A 20,642-nucleotide genomic window follows, 5' to 3' on the forward strand; every position below is an offset into this window, starting at 1 on the left:
TTGATCGAGAATATTTCTCCAGTCCAACTCGGGAAATTTCTGAAATAGCAGGATAATTAATGCGAACTAGCGCGCTATTTGATAATGATCGGGTTGATGTGAATAGGAAATGAAATAGTGCGCTAATTTGCGATCGCGAAAAATATCTCGAGCTTGGATTTTTATCAGGCTGATGTGAAAACACCTACTGTTCACTGCATTCGGGATTTTCCACCTTGGCATCTGTTTTACTGCTTGTATAATACACATCTCATTATGCATTCAATTGTACAATGTATAGGGGTGCATCCTGTTTAAATTACATGCCATTACAGTCAGCTTGTCTCAATACATTCGAAATTAATGTCACATAATTAAGTTGTGCTGGGTTGGGCATATTTCCATCAAGTTTTGGTGCTATCTAGGTAACCATAGTTACTGTATCTGCATGCATACTAGGTATTGAATGTATCATGACAGTGATACAATGAGAAAAGCCAGATGTCATATCTCTTCTTATACATACATGCAAGGAGGTTTGAGAAATGGAGTTTCAACTGGTTGTACACATTCAAACAGCTGTCAATTTTCTTTTGATGTACAAAAGAATTCCACAGGTGCATTTGTGACTTTGATGATCGGGGTTTGATGCCGCTGTCTTTCCGAGCAAAGAGATGATTAATTTGGAACGCTAACATAACGTCAGCTATATTTTGTTTGTTTTTGTATTAAAGGAAATTAAATTTCAGTTAATGAGAAGGCATATGAAAAAGAAAGTAACTCCTGTCCAGGATTATGTCAAAAAGTGTAAATCTGAACCGAATGTTGACAAATATTTGAACTGCACCCTTATTGGAAAGTTGATTTTATCATCTTTCCAATCACTTCCGACAAATGAAACTGATATGGTATAATCTTCAAGTGTAGTTCTTCATTCATTTATGTGTTAGATTAGTGTAAAAACATCTAAAGTCAGGTAATTTTAATTATTATTTCATCAATTTTTGTGGAATTTTTATTTGCACATCCCTGTGTCTGTACCTTTATGTACCGCTCATGTTTCATATCATAAGAAGGGACAGCAAAAAGTAATTACCATCATAAAGACATATCTTCCATTGAGAGTGACGAGTCATGATGCAATGCAGAGACTCCAACTCTCCCGTTTTCGACGGGAGATCTCCCGCCGAAATCCCATTTTTGCAAAATCTCCCGTTCTCCCGTTTGAGATTTGATTTCTCCCGCCCTGGCTCTTTGTCTCCCGTTGGAAAGGATTTCTTACATATTTCTATCGTATGTTGAAAAAATAAGCCTTAGATAGCACCAGAGAGCATCTAGAACCCTGGGAATTTCTCGCTTCGCACACATCAACTTTGAGTCTCCCGTTTGCTAGGGGTTTCAGGCGGGAGAATCTCCAGATCAGAAGGTACTTTGGGTTGGAGTCTCTGGCAATGTCACATGAATCAATTGTCTTCCTATCTGTGAGACAGCTCCACTTTGGCACATACTTCAAATATTTCTGAGTGGCGGCATCAAACATGGGATCAAAGGGAATAACACTGTTGTTACTCCATCTCTTGAATCTCCTTGATACATGTAGACTAAGAGGTAAACTACCTGGTACCACAGTAATCTGGCATGGGGAAAACCAGTCACATTACACAGGAGAGTGATGTTGTTCCCTTCCCTTTGGTCTATCACAGATGGAGGCACTCGCACAAACTTCAGTGGCCCTGCACAGAGATATATGATGTGAGACATTAGGTCAACATTGATATCATCATTACAAACAGATGAAGGTTACTATATCATTTACACTGTGTAACAGTACAAAAGTAGATGAGTTTATTTCTGTCTCACACCTTTATTCTTACATGTTAAGTTGTATTCTTTCCCCTACTACTATTTTCCCATACATAGTCCTGCTTTCAAACTTTGAATACAAAGGGCATGAATTAATTCTGTTTCCTGATATTTTGCACACTTTCCCATCCTTCTCAAAATAAAGACAGATATATAATCTTGGAACAATATTCAATCATGGAAGAAAATAAAGAAAAACAATATTAGATACACTGTTCCTCTCTCACACAGCATATAAAGGATTCCAAAACAGTCCTTAATTTGCATACCAGTACTTAAATATAGCACATAGCTAAAAACCAATCTGATGTCAGAGGATGACTGCAGCAACAGACATGACAGCAGCTGTGCTCAAGGTCACTTAAAAATTTTTACAATGTATGGTGCAAAAATAAAACAAAAGGTTCCTATTTATCTACAGCATTGAAATAGCACAATTATCATGAAAATAAACTGTACATTTAGAGGTGAAAGCACAAAGACAAAAAAATAGAACACTAGATTCCTCACCTCTTGGAAAATGTCCAACCCTAGTTTACAGAGTAGGGTAGGAGGAGGATTTATAATCTACAGAGCAGTGTATGGGTCAACATTTTAATCCCTTTTCATCTAGGTAACATGCATACATCTATAGTTATGTGCATATGTTTTATTAAAGCATAAACCATTCCAAAAATATTGATGAAGTATGCCTGCTTTTGGGAGCGTTTGCACTTTTAATAGAAGTGAAATTTAATGATCTAGTGAACAATTTGTGTGGAATATTTGGAAAATTGTCAATAGGGAGACAAATATACGTAAAAAAAATCAAAACAAACTGAACTCTTTCATTGTGTGATTTAAAAATAAATCAATTTTGATAGAGCAGACCCTATATACTCACCAGCAGGGGTGGGTAATGTTGTTTGGTCACTGAAACCCCCTAGTAATGGCCCTGGACAGGCACTGATTCTGGCATGTGAGCTCAAAAGCCCACACCTTGTAATATATCCAATCACAACATTGCACAAGGGTTTAAGGTGTACCAGTTGATTATTTACAAGTCACTCCTCTTCTGAGAGTGCTATACTGGTCTCCAATTTGTAAACAAATATCATTTAGGAGCTCACTGCCTATATAAACCACTTTGAAATACTGATTACATAACTGAACTATTACTGTAAAACCAGAAAGTTTCGTATGCATTTAAATTTCTCAAATTTTGCAAGAGCCAAGATTCACAAAATTAATATGCACATGAACGTTCTTGCCTTCATCATATGCAATGAATGCCAGTGGCAATTTGCGAAAATTTAAGAAAATGTCTTGCATGTACATGGTTAGTACTATTATAGATCTCTATAACACACTCATAACTAATTCAGTCAGACACTCTCTTTTTACAAATCACAGCATGTAAAACAAAACTAACATTAGGAGACCGAGAATTTGCCTGTGCAGCTCCAAAGGTGAAAAAATTAACATTAAAATCAGGAAATCCCCAATTGTAGGAGTCTTTAAATCAAGATTCACAATGTACTTTGTTTTTTAATCTAACTGTTCATTATTATTAAGACTATCAGGACTTTTAAGAGCACAGAATTAATATTATTATTATTATCATTATTTGTTAAAGAAAAGGTCAAAAGATCAGAGGTCAAACATTGAGATCATCACATCAAATCTTATAATATTGGCAATACTGAGATATTCTTTAATAAAATGTGGTTCATCTACAATGAAATGCAGTGTGACCAGGCAAGTCACACTGATTGAAGATGGGACAAAACTTTGGGAATGTCCCAAATGAAACATGCAAGTTAAATTCTAATCATTAGAATATTGGTCATTTTATCAAAATAGCCAGGATAAAGATGCAGTACAGGAAAAAAAAATCATTGATGAAACTTGATGACATAAATGGTACCCTGGGGTACCAAATAAAAATCAGTCATGTTATTGAATTATTATTATATCTTTTTTTTGAAGGTTGTACCCTGGATTGCCAAAAAGTGAGAAATTATTTTGGTGCGATCAAGTTTGAAGCCAAATTAAGCCACACATGATAGCTAGCTGGAGCTAGCGCACATTAGCCTCTGCACTGCACTGAAGCACATGCTATTGCTAGCACAGCGTACCATGCATGCATAGTATAACATGCAGTGGCATGGGAATGACTATGTACACGCACACACAGTGCATGCATTTCTCTGCGCCTGTCCTTGAGTGGACGTGAGGTGGCACTACACAACATGGTACCCTGGAGTACTACGGTACCCCAGGGTAACGCATGATGCATCATATGAAGAAACCTCAATTTAATATCAGGTAATAACTGAAATTGAAATTGGTAGAAGGAACAGTCCAACAAACATCAGTCCTCTTATATGTTCTTCCCATTTACAAGAGCATTACAAGCAGAGAGTGTTGGAAATGATCATTGACAACAGAAACACTTTCTCCATTAAATGACAACATCATGGTAGTCCCATTAATGGATTCATGTAGCTGGGTGTTGTTGGGTGTTTAAAAACTTAACTAAAGTTATTCATGGCTCTTCCCAGGGTGATCGACACCACACTAAGCCTCAAAGTGAAACCCTATGCATCACATAACAAGAACTCATGATCGTCTTCAGCAAAAGGAGGTATCATATCAACAACAAATCAGCCTGAAATCTTCCATATGGGTAGGGAATGCAGACAATGCTATTTGTGGTTCCTATTGGGGCACAGGGGCAGTTTTGGGTTGAGGGGATTATCTTTTTGTAATTAGTACTGATAAATTGTGTTGTGTGAAGAAGAATGATTGTCAGTAAGTCCATTTAAAGAAGCTGTGACAATTAAAGCTCACATGAGCACAAACAACATAAGCTTGTAACGGGGATTGGTTGATATGCACAAATGGAGGGGGAAAAAAAAATCACATCAAAAATCCAAAACATTCAACGCCCCCCCCCCAAAAAAAAAAACCACCAAAACCAACAACAGCAACATGTTATACTTTATTATTCTCTCAGAAAGCATAAATTGCCTTCTGCCAGTTCATTGTAAGCTTCTTCTCACATTCTGTCAGGTGCTGAAGTTTATGTACACAGTAAAAACTGCAGATTAAACTATTGGGGGGGGGGGGGGGAGGAGGGAGCTAGCCTCTTGTTGATTACCCAGTCACTATTGGAGTCAGTTCAGTCCGCAGCGCTTGCAATAATGAGGCACGAACGACAATTCTATTCAGAATCACGTTTGCGCAGTTGGTGCCCTTGAGACTGATGAGATTTCGCGATACTCTGCGAGAGTTTTGCAGAGGTCGCTAAAACAGCTTTCATATAGCTTTCGCAATGCATTGGTCGACCCAGGATGGTTGGGTAAGTTATAGAGCTGATTATGCTCATTAATTTGATACCTAATTTCCCTATCTTTGATCTCAATATAATAGTCCATTTTAGCATCAAAGTAAATGATTATTTTGCCAGTGTTTCGGGAGCTTTTAGATCATAGTTTGATGTTTTGCTAGTTCCTGACTGCTATTGAAAATAGGTCTCTGTAATTTCTTCGATTACACAATCGTAAAACATGAGCAAGTATGATCAATTAAAAAATGAAGAGAGGTACCATGTTTAAGGTTGTGAACATTCCTGTTGAAAACAGGGCAAATTATGTTTTCTTACCGAAAGTGGGGTAGTGAATGAACACGCGTGAGAGCGATGTGACGTCGTAAAGTGAGACTACACTTGTGCGAGTTGCGAGTGTGTGTCATTATTTCAAAGGTATGCATTGTCATGCAAGTGTTTTGTCTAGAGATTATATTACATCTTGCGCCTGTGCACGTGTGTGTATTATTTCGTCTTTCAGTTAATGTTCCATGTGATTCTTGCTTCCCCCTTTTTGGAAGAGTGAATCATATTCAATGTACTACGTGTTACAAAAAACATTTCCCACTTAGTTCAAAAACTATATATTAGATAACAATAACGTTGATATGAGCAATAACTGAATAGTGTACAATTTTGTTGGAGGTAATTTGAAAATGAAAGCATGATTCAGTTTTGTTAAATTGATTTTTCAGTTAGGTTTCAGATTTTGCTCTATTTTCAACCCTATGTACTAAACTTTAACTTTGCACAGGGGTTATTGGTGTGTTTTGGAGTGTGTTGTTGATACCCAGACAATGGTCGTGGACAATGACCGGGATTGGAATGCTTCATGAGGAATTCCAATATTGCAGCTAGTCTTTATTCATTCTGAAATGTGGTGTGTGCAAGCACATGGAAACATGTGCTTACTTCTTTCATGTGCATACATTTCACCCTGTGTCAAGAATTCAGACTAGCAGTGCTCAGGGCAATCCACATGAATAATTGATATAGCATTCATGTGCCTTGCAGCACAGCTCTGAACAGGTGGTAGCCATGTCCATTGTTCAGGGTCATTGTAAGCACACACTCACATACACATCATTGAGCGTGTTTCTACTGAGAGCACCTTGCATCACCTCCCATCACCGTGAATTTTGTCTCGCGCATCACCTCGTATTTTACGACCACTCGAGCTGTTTCTACTGAGCGATAGAACATGTGGTGATGCAATGTGACGTGCTAAATGCCGTAAATCCGGAAGTCACATATTTTCAGGTCACAGATCGGGGTTGCGCTGCCTCAGCCATTTTGTGGTAGGCCACTGAATTTCGTTTAGTCTTTCCGTCCAAAATGCCCCTCACCAACATTTCCTGCCAGTTGGTTATTAGGAATCGTTGCAGGTCGAGGGTCCAATTAATGCTCTCCCGGAGCTCCGACATACTAACGTTAGTATTCCAGCGAAAACGAATTAGGGAATCTACAACTTCGAGACAATACGATATTATGGGAAAATGAACTCAGTGTAAAAATCGGAGTATATACTATGATAGGCTGTCGGGCACGCAAACAATAGACGATGAATGCACGCGAATTCACAACATGTACCATACCACCTCATGTATAATAGTAGGAGTTGGTACTGATGCGTGCGAAACTACGCGAGATACGGTCGCTGTGTACACAAGTGTCGGAGTGTGCGACGAACCGATTTGAAAAGCGCGAGCAAAAGCTCCCAATAATTCCAGACTTCCAGTACACCGCAAATTTCGCTACCCCGTGTGTTTCTACTGAGAATCGTCCCTCGCATCACCACGCATCGACCACCTCAAAACGTGGACAACGGAGCACCGCGCATCACCGCGCATTGGCCACAACCCGATCTGTTTCTACTGAGGAAAAATTTGAGGTGTCACCACGCATCACCACAAATCACCTCGCATCGCTTGGCATCACCTCGAATTTTCGTCGCTCAGTAGAAACACGCTCATTGGTTCCTGTGTAAAGTTCAAGTTTTGTACAGAGGGTTAAAATTCAATCAAAATCTGGAACCTAACATTGAAATAAATCACGGATTTCATGAAACTACTATATAGGCTTTCATTTTCAAATTACCTCCAACTAAATTGTACACTATTCAGCGATACTACTCATATCAATGACAGTTTTATCTGATATCTAGCTTTTGAACTATTAAGAACCAAAAGTGGGAAATGTTTTTTGTAACACCTAGTACAAAGTATGAACATGTATTATCTTATTTCGGAAGTCTTGAAAGAGACTTCGATGCATAATGAGTAATAATAGGAGAGCCCGCAAGCGCGTCCAGCAATACGTTCGCGTTCGTTCCAGCCGACAGGACGTTCTCCAGCTTAGCTCCGCGGTTGGTTCTTTTCTTAATTTTCATCGCCGGAATTGATCTTCTCGCGAGGTAATTTTGCTTCGCCGGTCATCGCGAACCAACTGAGAAGTGTTAAGACACATCTTCGAGCCTAAACTATATGGTGGCTCGATAAATATGAGCTCGAAAGCAGCACGATTCATCCTTCGCTTTACGTGCTACACGTGGACAGGAGGTCTGTGCCACCAAGTTACCACCACCAGCGCCTCCCTCCGGCGATGCCGGTACAGCGCACGTACAGAAGAATGTGAGCATCGGTAAGGCTAAGTCTCCAGATTCAGGGAAGAAGCCGATGAAGAAAATTCCCAAAAAAGCTCCTCATACGGTATCAAAAGCCCTTCCGAGGATCGGGCGTCTACCTCCGGGGACGATAGTTTTCGTCTAGACAAACTTGAAAATCTCCTCGCTGAAGTGGTAAAACACCTTCCCCAATCGCATGATAAAACCACTAGCCGTGCTGCTGTGGTACATTCAGGTGCATCTACATCTAGATCTACAGCAGAGGAATTTTCCCGCTTGCCTACTGACGTCTGCCATTTTGTTGGGGACGATTTTGATACATCTGACGACGAGCGTGATGGACCGTTCGATTTTGACGAAGGGGTGGAAGAGGTTCCCCCTGCTGTACAGCTACCACCTTTGTCAGCAAACTATGCTATCCCCCTCGGGATTGGGGAGGCAGTTGACGAGGAAATCGCAAAATCGGTGAATTACTTTATTGGCAACAAACTGGAAGATAAAGCCATCGAGGAAACGGTTGGAAAATACCCCTTTCCGAGCAACTGCCCCCACCTCGATACACTTAAAGTGAACGCTCCCATTTGGGAACACCTGCAGTCCGTCACGCGTAATCGAGATCTGAAATTACAGAGAGTGCAGAAATGTCTGACTCGCGGTATTGGGGGCTCTTCTTCGCTCTCTTGACGCGCGAGATATCTCCGAGTCTCAGCAGGACGCACTTGCTCTATTGAGTAATGCGCACTTCGAACTGAATTGCGTGCGGAAGGAGCTGATTAAACCGGACATCAACTCGGAATACATGCATCTCTGTAAGCTGTCGACACCAGTCACGCAGCTGTTGTTTGGTGATGATCTCACTAGACAGATGAAAGATCTAAAAGAATAACACAAGGCCTCTGCTGGGGTCATGAAGACCCAGCAGAAACATACTTCTCGTCCGAGCGGCTCTTTCCATCCGTACAGACGACCCTTCAACAGCGGAGCTCGCCGGCAGGCTCGCGATGCGGGCTGGACGGGCGCACGTAGTGCTGCAGCCTCGCGCTTCGTGCATGGAAAGGCAAATCGTTCTTTTTTAGACCAGCGCTACCAGGGGAAGTTGTGACCTCCCCCTCAGCAACGGCCGCAGAGCAGAGCTCATCCACAGGCCAGAAGCAAGACTCCCCACAACAAGTAACCAAATAGCCCTCCTCTGAAGAGGTAGGAGACAATGATTCAACAGATTGCTCATTTGCACACAACTGACCATGATGCATTTCCATCTTGTCTAGAAGAACAGTATTCTAGATCTACTCCTCGATTTACTAGATCTATGGAATCTAGACCTACCACTTCATGTGTAATTGACCATCCAGTTGGAGGTTGACTGAGGCTTCATGCATGTAATTGGGAGAAGTTAACTTCTGATCCCACAATACTACAAGCTGTGAATGACTATAAACTTGAATTCAAGCCTGAATGTTTTCCACCTTAAAGGCTTAAACCTTTGGTTCAGTTCAAAGTAAAGAATGAAGATTTGGCCAATATCCAAGCTGAAATTGATTCACTGGTAGCCAAGAATGTTATTGAACTTTGTTCACATGAAACAGGAGAGTTCATCTCTAACATTTTTACCCGCCCCAAGAAGAATGGCAGCCTTCGGGTCATTCTTGACCTCTCAGAGTTGAACAAAAGCCTAGTCTACCAGCATTTTAAAATGGATTCCATCCATACAGCAATGCAATTTATTACACCAGATTGCTTTCTAGCCTCAGTCGACCTTCAGGATGCTTACTATTCATTACCAGTTGATCCGCAGGATAGGAAATACCTGCGATTTGTGTGGCAGGGCAAACTTTGGCAATATTGCGCACTGCCAAACGGGCTTAGTACAGCACCGCGTTTGTTCACAAAGCTTCTCAAACCAGTTTTTGCTCATCTGGGATATGGTAGTGGGATACCTTGATGATACTATCATTATTGGGAAGAGTGAGGCTTGCACTCAAAGAGCAGTCGATGCTACGACTGATCTCCTCGAAGACTTGGGGTTTCTTGTCCATCAGACTAAATCAGTGTTAAAACCCACTAAAGAAATCATCTTTTTGGGATTTGTCCTTAACTCTGTGAACATGACAGTTACTCTCCCTGAATCTAAGAAGGAAGATATCACTGCTGAGTGCACAGGCCTGTTGAATGCCACAGAGTCTTCTATTCGAGAAGTGGCTAGAGTAATAGGGAAACTAATTGCTACTTTTCCCGCAGCCCAATATGGGCCCCTCTACTACAAAATCTTGGAAAAAGAGAAGATTTTGGCATTGAAGGCCATTAAAGGTCATTTTGATAGGAAAATGAGCCTGTCTAATAGAGCCAAACAGGAACTGCAGTGGTGGATTGACCACATTCAGTACACCTCTATCCTATCGGTAGACCCAGGCATACAATAGAATTGCGCACAGATGCGAGTGGGTCTGGTTGGGGAGCAAAGGACATGTGCACAAACATAGGGGGACGATGGAATGAAGTGGAAAGAGAAAAGGCTGTTAACAATGAGATAAATTATCTAGAAACCCTTGCAGCAGGATTGGCATTGATGTCCTTTGCTCTAGCCTGAGAAATGTTCATGTTCTCATTAGACTGGATCATACTACTGCAGTCTCATATATCAACAATATGGGGGGCTTCAGATCACTGGACTGCAACAATTTGGCACATGACATTTGGAAATGGTGTATTGAAAGACAAATTTGGATCACAGCCGCCTACTTGCCAGGACGGCTCAATACCACAGCAGACTTCACGTCAAGGAAGTTTAACGATCAAACAGAGTGGATGCTAAACAAAGCCCAATTCACTGAAGTGGTAGAACATTTTGGCCTCCCTGAAATAGATCTTTTCACTTCCAGACTTAATGCACAGCTACCCAGGTATATCACTTGGCAGCCCGATCCTTCGGCAGAGAATGTAGATGCATTTACAGTGGATTGGGGTCCATTATGGTTCTATGCTTTCCCTCCTTTCTGCCTTATCCCTAAATGTCTGCAAAAGATAAGGGCAGATAAAGCCACAGGGTTGTTAATAGTACCAAACTGGCCTACACAAACATGGTTCCCAGCACTTTAGGACATGCTGACTGAAAAACCACTTGTTCTACGTAGACATGCACAACTTCTTGTTCAACCTGTGTCTTTAATGCCCCACCCCTTACACAAACATTTGGATTTGCTCTGTTGCAGGCTTTGGGCCAACCCTTCAGGTCCCAGGGATTGAGTGCAGGGACCGTCAAGGTCATCATAGCTTCTTGGAGGAAATCTACACGACAACAATATCATAGCTTCATCAGCAAATGGAAAGTTTTCTGCACTGCCAACAACAGTAACTATCTCCAGACATCATCAGAATGGGCACTAGAATTTCTTTCAGACTTGTTCCATAAGGGAGCCAGCTACGGTACCATAAACTCTGCTAGAAGTGCACTGGCTTCTTTTCCGACACTCACCGACAGTTCGCTTTCCATAAGCACACATCCTCTAATAACTAGATTTGTGAAGGGAGTCTTTCACTTACGACCCCCAAGACCCTGCTACACGGAGGTGTAGGACGTTAGAACTGTCCTCAACTATCTGAGGAGGAAATCACCTGCAGGCAAATTGTGTTTGAAAGAGCTAACATTGAAATTGACAATGTTATTAGCGCTTCTCTCAGCACAGCGGATACAGTCATTGAATGCTTTGAGAATAGACAAGATGACATTCAAAGACAACTCCGTCAAATTCTTCATTGATGACTTGTTAAAGCATCACAGACCTGGTAATACAGGCCAAGTCGTTAGTCTAAGAGCGTACCCTCCAGACAGAAGAGTTTGCATTGCATGATACCTTCAAGAGTATCTAAGAAGGACTCAGATCATTAGGAAGGACCAAAAGTATCTGTTAATAATTTCTCGTAAACCTTATCACAGGGTTTCTACCCAAACTTTGTCTCATTGGATTAAGACAGTTATGACAGAAGCTGGGATTGACACCAGCTTGTTCTCGGCACACTCCACAAGAGCAGCCTCGGCGTCTGCTGCCCAGAGAAAAGATCTGCCTGTACATGAGACTTTGGCACAGGCAGGCTGGAGTAACGAGAAGACATTTCAAACATATTACGCGAAACCCCTCAGGGAGGAGAATGGGGGTTTCAGCCAAGCAGTGTTATCGTAAAAGGTAAAGCCATACCCCTCAGTGGTAAATACGGTCATTGGTACAATTCTGTATGGCCAAAAAATGTGACTACTGGCTTTAAAGTCTCCTATTATTACTCATTATGCTCGTAGTCTCTTTCGAGACTTTCGAAATAAAATAGAAAATTTAAATGAGAACTTACCTGTTTGAAATTTAAATTGTATTTATGAGGAAGGCGAAGGAAGAGACTACAATCCCTCCTCTCCCACCCTTCTTCATAATTTCAGGTAGTTCCCATTAGCAGTAGGATGACTGTTTGATTGGAAGTCACATTTTTCGGAGCTACTAATATTGCTAGACGCACGTGTGAGCTCTCCTATTATCACTCATTATGCATCGTAGTCTCTTCCTTCGCCTTCCTCATAAAATACAATTTAAATTTCAAACAGGTAAGTTCTCATTTAAATTTTCTAGTCCTGAACAATTATTTTTGGATGTAAATCCTTTGGGGACACTTTACCTTGCGCCATGAACCAGAGTTGTTCTACTCTATTGTTCTTTCCAGTACAGATTAACCTGCACATACATGTATCCATGTGTGTATTGAATGCAACAGGACTTACAGGCGACATTTCATTTAATTTAACCTCAAAGCTCGTAGCCGACAGCATCGAGTCAGCAGCCGATAGATATTACGTAATGCGACATGCCATGTCTTGCGACAGATTTCGACCAATCACAGACCTGGAATTCCGGTGCGAACGCGAGGGTAATTTTTTTTAACTCGACGCTAGACATTTCTCTGAATTTTGCTAGTTCCTGACTGGTATTAAAATAGAAATGAGAAAATGTGCCCTATTAATGTGATACAATATAATTTAGCGGACATAGTCTTCACCATATATTTTAGAGGGGCAAGAACCGAACTCGAGAGAGATTTTGATATTCTATATTCTTCTTTTCCGTTTTATTTTTATCATGAGCACATTTGTTGATGTTTTCTCTTTCAGTCGATGCTAAAAGTGTTGAAAACTGACAATACTCGTTCTACACGGATTTATTCATGACCATGTATCTGCTCATTACATATGCAAGCAGCGCTCAGCCATGCATACGACTTGAATAAATACGGCGATTTCGCTCGCGCTGCGGACTGACTGGAGTCTGTAGAGTCTATATATCTTGGGGGAAATTCTGGTGAGCAAAATGCCTCACATTCTTTTCACAGTGACACATTTGCTCCTGTGACAATTGTTCCGGGCTTATTTTCTCCAAGGACTTAGGGCTAGGGGTATATTTGTAAGTAGAATTTATGTTTGACTTAGTGTGCAGATATTTCATAGCAGCATGCAACTGTCGTAAGAGCAAATGTTATTAACCCGTTGAGGACGAGTCCCGAGTACATACTCATGCAGGTGTCTACGGGAAATGCATGTTGTAGCAAAATCAGTCCGTCCTCAATGGGTTAAGGAACCCGTTTTGACATCAGCCAAGAAATGTACAATTTGTAATGCTGAAGAGTGATTAAGATTCAAATTATCATCCATTCACACAACTGAGGAAGGCTTCAACAATGCTGTGGCTTTGAATTTTAGAGTAGGGAGGGAAGGTGTGGCTTTTTTTAGAGATTCCATCAATCACTCTTGAGCGGTAGGTAGCATTCGCTTTGACTGTTTTGCTATCCGGCTGATCACCAAACTCATTTGACTCTCTTGAAGTGAACTGAAGAGGGATATGCGATCACACAACTGCTTTACCTTTGTGAGTATTTGAGGAGCACATTTATTTTTTTTTTTCTTCAGAAGCGGTTAAAAAGTCACTCTAAGTTCCACTCCCAAAACCTGATTTTGGGGTCAATCTGTACACACGACTGTTTCGTTCCATAATTCTGGCATATTGTGATAGGAAAATACCTCCAGGGCCCTGTTTCATAAGGCTGTTTGTATAGTTACGAACAACTTACGAGCGACTGGTGATCAGTTCCGATGTGCTATACCTATCAGAATTTCAATAATTCAGCACAAGATCTGATCACCAGTCGCTCGTAAGTTGTTCGTAACTTTACGAACAGCTTTATGAAACAGGGCCCAGATCATTATTTGAAACACAATTGGAATCATGATTCAAAGCATCCTCCATGCTTATGTCATGATTGGTCAAGGGGCAATGCTTGCATTCCCTTTGTTCTTGGGAATATCAGACTGAAGCCTACCAGCACCCCTACCTTCCCCTATTACAGTACATACTTCATTCCCCCAGCAAGATGAATTCACGAAATCAAAGATTCTAATAGTTGAATAAATGTTATGAGAAATGCATTTTATTGCAGTGAAGGCTACCAAATCTTATCTAAGAGGTAAATATAACATACCTTCAGATGTTGCCACAATTCTGTCTCATTAAAGTAGTGTCAAAGTTAATTCAAGTCCCACATGAGTGGTGGTGATAAAGTGGAAGTGACTAGACACTCTTCTAAAAAGTCATCTCATGCTCTATCCCCCTTCTGGCCATTACCAAAAGCCATTTGAAATCGGTACTTCATGTTGGAATAGCTGATAATTAAGTGAGAGATTAGATCGCTGTTCACAGTGATGAATAGAGGAAGGGCCATGAGACACCGATACTGGGGTCAAAAGCAAGAAAGACATTAATCCCATATTATATCTATCATGTGTGGCTGGATAAACACCCATGGTGTCATACGCTTTACAAGCCTTGAGAGACAGAAGGAAAGACCGGCATTTCAGGAAGCATTTTCATGATGTGCGAGTGTGGGAGGGGGTACATTGTTACTTTGTCAAGCAGATATCTAAATCTAAATATGAATTTGCACATAAACCACTCAGATTAGATGAAAATATTAAAAAATCACAACAGAACCATCACAGATGGAAGAATTTAAACATGTTGATGCCTTCCAAATTAAGATAGCACCGTTGGTGTTCTGTTTTGTGGGACTGAATATTTATTCTATGGGAGGGGAACTCACTTTTGTGAAAACTTTCAGCATATGATACGACTGCAATAACTATTGACATTTAATGGAGATTGTGTTTTCATAGTTACAAGATACAGCTGCAAAAGGACTTTGGCATACTTAGAGATTCACCATTCATGAAATATATTTTACATTTTCATCTTGAAATTCTGACGGAGTCCACAAAAGGAGAACATTTTTGTGACCTGTTACAAAAAAGGATCCGAAAGTCGGGTAAGGTCCATTTTCTCAAAATGACATGGCATTATTCATGCACTCTTGCACTTTAATTTCATATAACATGACTTACAAAATAACTCAGTTGCGGAGATATTTATGATCTTATGAGAGTATGTTGAGTGGTCTAGGAAAGCAGCGTTTAGAAAAAAACGCCTTCACAGTTTTCCTTTGATGCAATTGTGATCAAGGGGAGGTAAGACAGTTCACCTCTTGACAAAAGAATGTATGCTCCTAGCAACCTCCGCGATGTTCATTCAAGCTTAGCGCGAGTAGTCTATGCATGATCAATCAGTAACCAGAATGCCACGCACTGACCAATAAGATCACTCCCTTGTTGTTAGGGGCGGAGTCTATCTGTGGTGTTACATCCAAATCTTTGGACTCGTTTCTCTTCCATTGAAGATCGGAAAATCATGGCCAAGAAAAACGCTTATTTCTTGCCTTTCCATTCATCATTTAGCTTCAAAATTTCGGCAGATGATAGACGATACACTAGACTACAAAAGTATGCCAAAAACAGAGATTCCATGTTTTTGACAGATTCTGAGGATCTAATTTCAAAATCGATTTTCTCTGCTCAGCCGTCAGTGACTTTCGGATCCTTTTGTTGTGGCAGGTCACATTTATCTTTTGCCAGGCTTCTGTTATGATACAAGGCTTGATGCAATTGATATGACATAAAGAGAATTATCACTAGTCCCTGCATGCACCAAGTCACAACCATAGCATTTGCATGTGATACAATATAACTGATCTGTGACTTGCCCTGCATATTGTATCTTAGTGTGGACAAACCACATTTAGTGAAACAACAAAAAGTATTCATCTGAGTTTAGCAGACATATTGATAATGGTAACCTCATTGTATGACCTCTGATTTTATATCTCAATTTACAATTGTAGATCAATATGCATTAATTAGCTTAATCAAATTCACATAAGTTATATTTTCATAATGTAAATAAAATAAAACTGAGAAGCTGACGGACTAATGAGGACATTAATTGTGCTCTTCCCAAAAGGAAAAAATTAGGATAAAAATGAGAAAATCTGAAAGCTGGTAGATACTTACACTGTATGTTGACAACGGTGACAGGACTGATAACAGACCCATGAGGATTGGCAGCTTGGCACTGGTACTGTCCTCTGTTTGCTTCTGTCAGTGCTGCAAAGAAAGAAAAAAAAAAGTCCAAAGAAATACCTTTTGCCCATGTTCATTGGTATATGAGACAACTGTTCAATCAAAAGGCAGATCTCATCAGCTTCCAGCTAAGCGGCGCCTTGCCTGAGCAGAGCACATGCTTTAGAGCATGAATGCAAACCTCAAATACACACTGCTTGAACTCCTAAGTTCATTAACCCCATCTGCCAAAAGATAAAAAAATCCTTCGAAAATCCATACAATTTCTGGATTACTACCAAAATTTGTAATTATATGTTTCTAGTGTCATTGTCAACTTTTCCTGCAAGTTTCATTCAATTCTGTTCGAAACCTTTTGAGTCATTTTGCAAACAGACAAACAAACAAACCAAAACCGATGAAAAAAACTTCCTTCTTCCTTGGCGGTGGTAATAACAACAACAATAATAATAATAGTAATGATAATAATTCAGGTTTGTGCATGTATGTCTGCAAATGAGGTACACTGGACTCCTGGACCGGCAGTTTTCATTCGTTGTATCGTAATTTCGTTATAACTGAACATATTAAAGTATGGTGAACAAGAAAAAAAGCACGATATTCATAAAAGAGGTGATTTATACATTTCTGGAAAGCTTAAGTCTCTAGGAATATGAATAATTAAAGGGACTGTACAGTACTGGCTGAGGTAGGGATTCACGTTTTGAACATTCCTAAGTGAGATAATGAAAAGCCTCTTAAGAAATATGAAAGAGCATGTAATTTTAAGAAGGATTCAACGTTTATTTGATGAAAATTGGTTTTCAAACGGCTGAGATATCCCAAAAAGTGCTAATAATAAAAGGTGACATGCCACAACTTTATTAGGATCTCTTTGTTTCACCTTGTTTTTGGATATCTCAGCCATTTCAAAACCGATTTTCATCGAATAAACTTTTGATACCCCTTAGAACTGCATGCTCTTTGACATCTCATAGAGTGGTTTCTGAATATCTCGCAAAACGTTAAAAGCTAAATCCTCACCTCGACCAGAACTGAACACACCCTTTAACTTTCAGAAGGTAAAAACGTCTCTAGAACGATGGAGAGATGGTGTTTTGAGACCCTTTTTAGACCACCTGTACCCGATCTGATGGCGAAATTTTGGTGACCAAAATTATGACGTCACAAAATGAACGAATCAGCCCTGCGATGATGCGCTGTGCTACGCACTCCATCCAACACAGTGGGCTCCGTCTATGGAGGGCCGTTGCGGACATGGTTTGTTTGGGGCATACGTATAGAGCTCTAGGCAGTTGCATACGTATGCCCGTTTCCATACGTATGCCCCAAAAGAGTTGTGTCCGCAGCGGCCTTCCATATCCGTCGCCTCTCCCTCGCTTCTTCTACCATCCCGAATTTGCCACTGTCACTATCAGTGTCATTGTCACTGTCATCACTCAATTCACTCTTGATTTCAAACTCAAAGTCTTTCCGTACAATATAAGGTAAAAATTGGGCGTTTTAATGTCTCAGCCGAGAAAGTACATGCGACTAAAGACAAGCCAGATATTGTATTCGCTCACCAAGAAATATGTGCTTTATGAATGGCGGCCTCAATGTCCCGCTGCAATCGTAAAGGGTTTTGTTCATTTCGTGACGTCATATTTTAGGGCTCGAAAAAGACGGCTGTTCTGGAGCGAAAATCGGTGAAGTAAATCAGTCAGTTTTAACTCGCGATTTCTCAGTGGCGTGAATATCTTTTAATAAGTCACATTAAACATCTGTTTTAGGAGACATTTCCCTCTGCTCTGACACCTTTTATATGATTTTTCTTGATTTTAATGTCTTGCTCACCATACTTTAACAATAAAAATACATAGAGAGTGTGGATAATGTTGCAGCCTGAACTTTGTTGTAAATGGAATTTTGTTAAAACAGTGTCCGTGATTTCTTATCACTTTTATACTGATGTCAGAGGTGAAATGCAGCAGAAAAAAAAAAAATGTTTGGCCTATTCAATTCCCCTTCTTTGTTCAACCTCAGACTCTTATCTGTGCATAATGTGCATAAATGTGAACTACATGCAAGACACTGCATCACGCGGCAGACCATTGAAAATTTAGGATTTTGCTTGCTGACCAAGCAACTGTGGGGGCCATTCTGGAAACAGATCTACATCAAATACATGTGAGACAGCTGGAAATATGTAACCTTGGTGATCTGACAATATCTGATAAAGTGACATACAGTGTACAATACCACTTCTTAACATTACTGATTTTTCGAAAATATCAACAATGCAGCAAACTAATTTTGTCATAATTTTTGATGGGTATTGCTCAACTAAATTTGCTGGTTTTATGAGGGCCTTGTCCTGACAAAACTTCAAAATAACTTGCAGTAATTGGTTTTGGGTACATTTTCAGTCAGTGACAAAGTAAGGATAAGAGTACTCACAAATGAAGGTAAGGTCCAGACCACTCATGCGAATGCTCATAGATGGTCCCATGGTGCGGCCATTTTTCCTCCAGAGGACTGTGGGAGCTGGAATAGCCCTTACTGGACAGGTAAGCACTAATGACCGTGAAAAATTACCTACTACTGAGGTCGGGAAGGTATCAGTCAGCTCAGGGCCATCTGCAGGGACATAAATTCAGAGGGTGCTTTTAACACACATTAATTTTGCACAGCTCGCTCTGATTGTAAAAACAACATAAAACTAGAAATATCGCTATGGCAACTCATGCCTCCGCCATGATGCATGGTTTGCCCAATAAAAAGTCTATAGTACATCTTGACAATGTGTGATGACAGTTTCACATAACTGGCAAAATTAAAATGACAAAATTTTGTCACAAATGTGGCAATTGTTTACATTCCTTGAAGTAGGTTTAATTGGATCAATGGCTATATTGTCTAATGGAGCAGGTATTAGGAGATTTGATGATTGTTATTTGACCTTTAAAGGGTGTGTACAGTTCTGGTCGAGGTGAGAATTTAGCATTTAACGTTTTGCTAGATATTCAGAAACCACTCTATGAGATGTCAAAGAGCATGCAATTCTAGGGGGTATCAAAAGTTTATTTGATGAAAATCGGTTTTGAAATGGCTGAGATATCCAAAAACAAGGTGAAACAAAGATATCCTAATAAAGTTGTGGCCTGTCACCTTTTATTATTATCACTTTTTTTCGATATCTCAGCCATTTGAAAACCGATTTTCATCAAATAAACGTTGAATCCTTCTTAAAATTACATGCTCTTTTATATTTCATACGAGGTTTCTCATTATCTCACTTAAAAATATTCAAAACATAAATCCCCACCTCAACCACTACTGTATAGTCCCTTTAAACCTCTTAGATGCATTGACTAATTTCCAAAGCATGGAGAACTAGAAATGTCGCTATGGCGACTGATGCCTCCGCCATAATGCATGATTCTCCCAATAGGCATATAGTACAATGTCTTCACAATGTGAGATCCATGACAGTTTCACATAACTGGCAAAATATTGAAATGACAGGTTTGTCAGAAATGTCTTGAAATGGGTTTGCTATAATTTTCTAAGAGTGCAGGTACACATATTTTGGAAATTTTATGCATTGAGTAATTTCCAAGGTACGAAGAAAGAGTGTGATGACGGTACAAAATAGATTTTTTTTTTTTTTTTGGGGGGGCATTGAAACCTGGCATTTGACCCTTAACCTTTGACCTTTGACCTTCTGGCTGGAAATTTCCTGGAGAATCTCCATTAGGTAATGCATGTATTAAGTTTTGAAACTAATAATGCAAGCATTGCATATACTAGTATATGAGGGAAATAGTAAAATTTTGAGGATTTGACCTTGACCTTTGACCCCCTGACTATTGACCCATGACCCCTAAATTCCCTAGATAATCCCTGCCAGACAGTACATGCATATGTACCAAGTTCCACGAAGATACATTGAACCATTTGCGAGAAAAGTAATATTCCAACATTTTCACCTAACCTTTGACCTTTGACCTTATGACATGAAACTCTCTCTGGAGAATCTCTATGCAGTAGTACATGTCCACACCAAGTTTCAAGAAAATACCTTCGAGCATTGCATAGATATGGGGGAAATTGCAACATTTGTAGCATTTGACCTCGACCTTTTGACCTTTGACCTCTTGCCAATGTCACTAAAATCTACTCAACTAATTGTCCCATCATACATCATCCTTGGACCAAGTTTGGTGAAAGCTGCTTCATCCAGTTTTGAGTTATCATGTAAACAGATAAATTTTAGGATTTGACCTTGATCTTTAATGACCTTTGACCTCTGTCCGATTTCACTGAAAAACTAATCAAGTAATTGTCCC

The 20,642-nt window shown here is 40.1% G+C and overlaps 1 protein-coding gene and 1 pseudogene across 1 annotated transcript in view; one reads left to right on the plus strand and one right to left on the minus strand.

Moving 5' to 3' along the window:
- LOC140229972 (contactin-5-like) overlaps positions 1–20,642 on the minus strand; it is a 99,262-nt gene that overhangs the window by 55,576 nt on the left and 23,044 nt on the right. The window contains exons 4-6 of the mRNA XM_072310169.1: positions 18,751–18,930; positions 16,243–16,335; positions 1,597–1,712 (exon numbers count right to left, since the gene is read on the minus strand). Of these exons, the coding sequence (XP_072166270.1) occupies positions 1,597–1,712; positions 16,243–16,335; positions 18,751–18,930 (389 nt within the window). The remainder of the gene's footprint in view (positions 1–1,596; positions 1,713–16,242; positions 16,336–18,750; positions 18,931–20,642) is intronic.
- LOC140229866 (uncharacterized) lies at positions 7,696–8,988 on the plus strand (annotated as a pseudogene).

The sequence above is a fragment of the Diadema setosum genome, chromosome 6, assembly GCF_964275005.1.
Source record: "Diadema setosum chromosome 6, eeDiaSeto1, whole genome shotgun sequence".
Classification (NCBI taxonomy): Eukaryota; Metazoa; Echinodermata; class Echinoidea; order Diadematoida; family Diadematidae; genus Diadema; species Diadema setosum.